The sequence below is a fragment of the Vicia villosa genome, unplaced genomic scaffold, assembly GCF_029867415.1.
Source record: "Vicia villosa cultivar HV-30 ecotype Madison, WI unplaced genomic scaffold, Vvil1.0 ctg.000233F_1_1, whole genome shotgun sequence".
Classification (NCBI taxonomy): Eukaryota; Viridiplantae; Streptophyta; class Magnoliopsida; order Fabales; family Fabaceae; genus Vicia; species Vicia villosa.
Window position 1 is genome coordinate 1,076,601 of NW_026705088.1, and position 4,996 is coordinate 1,081,596.

The 4,996-nt window shown below is 30.7% G+C and overlaps 1 protein-coding gene across 1 annotated transcript; it reads left to right on the forward strand.

The window, feature by feature from the left end:
- Positions 1-455: 455 nt before the first annotated feature.
- On the forward strand, positions 456-2,029 carry LOC131625723 (peroxidase E5-like). Its single transcript, XM_058896565.1, has 4 exons — positions 456-736; positions 816-1,007; positions 1,091-1,256; positions 1,380-2,029. Exons 1-4 carry the CDS (start codon positions 515-517, stop codon positions 1,871-1,873), a joined length of 1,074 nt encoding a protein of 357 aa, XP_058752548.1. The 5' UTR covers positions 456-514; the 3' UTR covers positions 1,874-2,029.
- Positions 2,030-4,996: the final 2,967 nt, after the last annotated feature.

Consider the following 4,996-nt stretch of genomic DNA (forward strand, 5'->3'; position numbering starts at 1 on the left):
ATGCACTAGTCCCTATGAAAAATTGCAATTTAGCAGTCTGGTTATTATTAGGTTACCTTGACAAAAATAGATAAATTACTCATTATAATAAAAAACAATTTATAAAGAGACAAGTGTAATCTACTATCAATATCAATATATGTTATAATTTTATTTTGCCTTTCATTTTTGCTACCTTATAGATGTTATTTTTGTTTAATTGCTTCTTTTAACTAGATAAAGACACGCACTAGACTTAAACAACATATGCGTTAAAATCCCACTCACCTTACAAAGTTATTTTAATTTAAAGTTTTAATAAAATTGTTGGAAAATCAAGAAAGCAGTAACTAAAAGTGATTAAAAATTTACAAGTGTGTCTTAAATATTGATGCAATATATCATTAGTACTATTATTCACATGGCAACCACAAGCCCCTAGTCATGTCATGAGCCTATAAATAAAGTCACATTTTCTGCCTAGTCAAGCACCAACTTGAAATACATAAAGCTCTAATATCAGTAAGGGAAAAAAATGAACCCGCTTCGTCTCTTAGCCACAGCTCTGTGCTGTGTTGCAATTGTGTTTGGAGGGTTAACTTTCTCCTCAGATGCACAACTTGACCCAAATTTTTATGCTAAAACTTGTCCCCAGTTGCAGCCTATAGTACTTAAAGTCTTATCCAAAGTTGCTAAGAAAGATCCCCGAATGCCTGCTAGTCTCATTAGGCTCTTCTTTCATGATTGCTTCGTTCAAGTATGTATACATACATATATCTGTGCTGTGTTTTTCTTAATAAGTTATAAAATAAACTTTAACTATTTTCTTATAACAGGGTTGTGATGCATCCGTTTTGTTGAACAAAACTTCTACTATTGTGACCGAACAAGAAGCCGGACCAAATATCAATTCCTTAAGAGGTTTAGATGTTATAAATCAGATCAAAACAGCCGTAGAGAAAGCTTGTCCCAACACTGTTTCTTGTGCTGATATTGTTACACTTTCTGCTGAAGTATCTTCCGTTGTGGTAAATATAAATTTTTAGTTTCAAGAAACAAGTTTTCACAAAAAAAAATCATAACATTTTTATTAACTAATTTATGTTCACAGACCGGAGGTCCAGGTTGGTTGGTTCCATTAGGAAGAAGAGATAGTTTAACAGCAAATCAAGACCTTGCTAATCAGAATCTTCCAGGCCCATCTTCCAGTCTAACTGAACTGAAATCTGCTTTTGCTGATCAAGGTCTCACCACACTTGATCTAGTATCACTCTCTGGTATGTCGATACAGATACGGTTATTAACTATTTTTATGTTAAATTATATTACAACACCTGTACCTACTGAAATCGTGAAAATTAAACACTTTTATAATATATATACTTCGATAATAATTTCAGGTGCTCATTCATTTGGAAGATCACGTTGCTTTTTATTCTCTGACCGATTATTCAACTTCAACAATACTGGAAAACCTGATCCAACTCTTGATCCAGCATACTTAAAAGTATTGCAGAAACAATGTCCTCAGAATGGACCTGGAGATAATCGTGTCAATTTTGATCCAACGACTCCTGATACATTAGACAAAAACTACTACAACAATCTTCAAGTTAAGAAGGGTTTGCTTCAAAGTGATCAAGAATTGTTCTCGACACCAGGTGCTGATACTATTGGCATTGTCAACAATTTTGCCAATAACCAAAATGCTTTCTTTCAGAATTTTGCGAATTCGATGATTAGAATGGGAAATATTGGTGTGCTTACTGGAAAGAAAGGTGAAATTAGAACACAATGTAATTTTGTTAACAAGAAGAAGAAATTATCTGAGTTGGATATTACTGCTGAGACCTCTACAGAATCATTTGAGGGGGGTGTGGTTAGTTCTATGTAAGTGTTTTGAGGGTTACTTTAGTTGAAATAAAGAAGTGATAGCTAGGTACTTTTTCTGTGCCATAAGCTTTGTGTTATGTGCCTTGTGTGTGTAAGATAATCTTCTTTTATGTTAATCTTTTAAATAATATCAACTCTTTGTATTACAGCTTACAAACTCTTGTTTCTTAGCACTGATAGAAAGTAAAATTATGATTATTGAAAATAATAGTCTAAGATTAGGTAAAACAGTGAGACTAAAATGCATTAAACATGTGACTTCTATGACCTTACACACTTTAGTAAGAAAAGAAGTATCAAAGTTAAATATTACTATTAAAAAATAAAAGCGAGACAGAGATATATGTGAGATGTATCATCATGCATAATTTATAGTAATTTATAGGACTATGTTCTTATTTTATAGTCAACTCTCTTCCGTCTGAACCAATCACACAACACTTTCATTTAATTCAAATCTTTATCTTTCCCAAATTATCACATAAACAAAGCCACCACCATCCACGTTCACTAAACAAAACGACAAACATTTGAAGATTCCCTAAACAAAAAGAGAGAAAAGAAAATATAGAGAAGCCCAGGTGAATACTTATAGGTAGGCAGAACTTTTCAAAACCGAACGGACTCAATAGATGACCGTTAATTGAACCGAATCAAATTGAAAATTATATAAAAAAAAACGATATTTAGTTTAAATGTGTTTCAGTCATTTTTTTATAAAATCACACGGTTCATTTTAATTTGCGATTTATATTTTGCAAACTAAATTGAACCAAATCAAAATGCATTAAATTACAAAATCTAAGAAATTATTATATATTTTTAATTATTAGAGAAATTATCAAGTATTATCTGTATATTTTATTATATTCTTTGAATGATATTTAATTATTTTTTATATTAAAAAAATATTATTTATTTATATATACTAGTATTATTTTTATTTAAAATAGAATTTCTATATATTTACTTTTGTTTTTATTTTAATTTATTGACGTTGTAAAGATAAGATTAAAAGAAACAGTTTAATTTATATTATTTTTTTATCTCTTATACATAAAATATTGATAACTACAAAAAATATCATAGTTTTAATAGAATAGTGCAATCACATGTATGCACTTACTTATAACAACATAATATCTTATTTTAAATTTATTTAATAATACAATTTTATGTATATTAACCTACAATTTATATTTATTCATCAAATTATAAATTTATTTTAAAAATTATAAATTTATTTTATGATAATAGATGAATGACTAAACACTAAATTATTTTGTTCTTATATATTTGTTGGTTCAATAAAAAAATTTGTAAAAAAAGTTGAACTAACCGACCATTCCAAATTACATTAATTTGATTCGTTTTTATTTCTAAAAGCCAACTGAATGAAACCAAACCTCAAGTTTTTTCTCTCGCTGTTTAAGTGACTTTTAACGTGAAAACCACTCAAACCACATTGTAAACACCCCTACCGAGAGGTTTAAGATAGAAATTAAATTGAATCTTTTCAAAGAAATAAAAACTAAATAAATAATATCTTACAAAAAAAATTCAAAAATTTATTAATAAATAAAATAAAAATGAATTGATTATTTAGTCTACTAAAATATTACATTTTTAATATGAATTAACGAAAAACAAATATATTTATGTCTAGAGCATACAACATACTGTATATATTTATAGTATAGGTTAAGAAATGTAGCTGAATCTAACTCAACCCTACAAAACCGACTTGTAGGGTAAGGACTGTCTTCAATTATAAACACATGTTTAGATCATATATAGTCCGATGTGGGACTCTTAACACACTTCCTCACGTCCAGAAATAGACAATTGGAGCGTAAAAAATAAATGGCGGGTGTCCCGATAGCGGAAACTATAATAGGTGGCATACCTGATCTTAAATGATGCTCTAATACTATGTCAAGATACAAAAGACTAAGAGGCATTTGAATAAACTGTGTTGAATAACACAGCAGAAAAATGATATATTTAGAGAAAAATACAAATCAATAGTATTAATTACATACTGATTCTATCCTATTCTAGAATATACTAAGGAATATACTGAGGAATATTTTAGAAAATATTCTTATTCTATATACAAATATCAATACTCCCTCTCAAGCTTGAGCATATAAGTCAAATGCACCAAACTTGTTACATATATAATTGGTTTTGGGGCTTCAAAGAGATTTTGTAAACACATCTGCCAATTGATCATTCGAGTTGACAAAGTTAGTGGCGATGTCGTCTGACTCGATCTTCTCTCTGATAAAGTGACGATCTATCTCAATATGTTTGGTCCTTTCATGGAAGACCGAATTTGAAGCAATGTGCAATGCAGCTTGATTATCACAAATAAGTGTCATTGGTCTTGCTTCTTCAATATGAAGTTCCTTGAGCAACTGTTTTAACCAAATAAGTTCACACGTTACCATCGCCATGGTCATATACTCTGCCTTGACGCTTGATCTTGCAATTACATTGTGTTTCTTGCTTTTCCAAGATATAAGATTTCCTCCAACAAGTACACAATACCCAGTGGTGGATCATCTATCAATGTGTGACCCTGCTCAATCAGCATCAGAGTATCTAATTATCTGAGTATGTCCTTTGTCTTCATACACAAGACCTTTTCCTGGAGCACACTTGATTTATCTTAGAATCCGGACAATAACATCCATGTGTTCCTGGCAAGGAGAATTTAAGAATTGGCTTACCACACTAACTACAAAAGAGATGTCTGGATGGGTGATTATGAGATAATTCGACTTTCAAACCAATCTCCTATACCTTCCTCGATTAGATAGAGGGTCCCCCTTATTGGTTAGCAGTTTGACACTTGGATCGATAGGAGTATCAACTAGTTTAGCATTCAACAACCATGTTTCTTCCAAAATATCCATAGCATATTTCCGCTGGGAAATCATAAAGCCATCTATAGATTGGGCCACCTAAATTCCCAAGAAGTAGCGGAGTTTACTAAGATCTTTTGTCTGAAATTAATTCGAGAGATGTTGTTTCAACAGGAGTATTCCCTGCTGATCACTGCTAGTTATCACAATATCATCCACATATACAATAAGATAGATACACCCTTGGGTAGAGT

Bases quoted from the DNA above. Each gene is read 5' to 3' on its own strand.
- LOC131625723 (XM_058896565.1), top strand. From the start codon at position 515: ATGAACCCGCTTCGTCTCTTAGCCACAGCTCTGTGCTGTGTTGCAATT. The intron at 737-815 runs GTATGTATACAT...TTCTTATAACAG, and splicing joins TTCATGATTGCTTCGTTCAA to GGTTGTGATGCATCCGTTTT. The intron at 1,257-1,379 runs GTATGTCGATAC...TAATAATTTCAG, and splicing joins TGATCTAGTATCACTCTCTG to GTGCTCATTCATTTGGAAGA.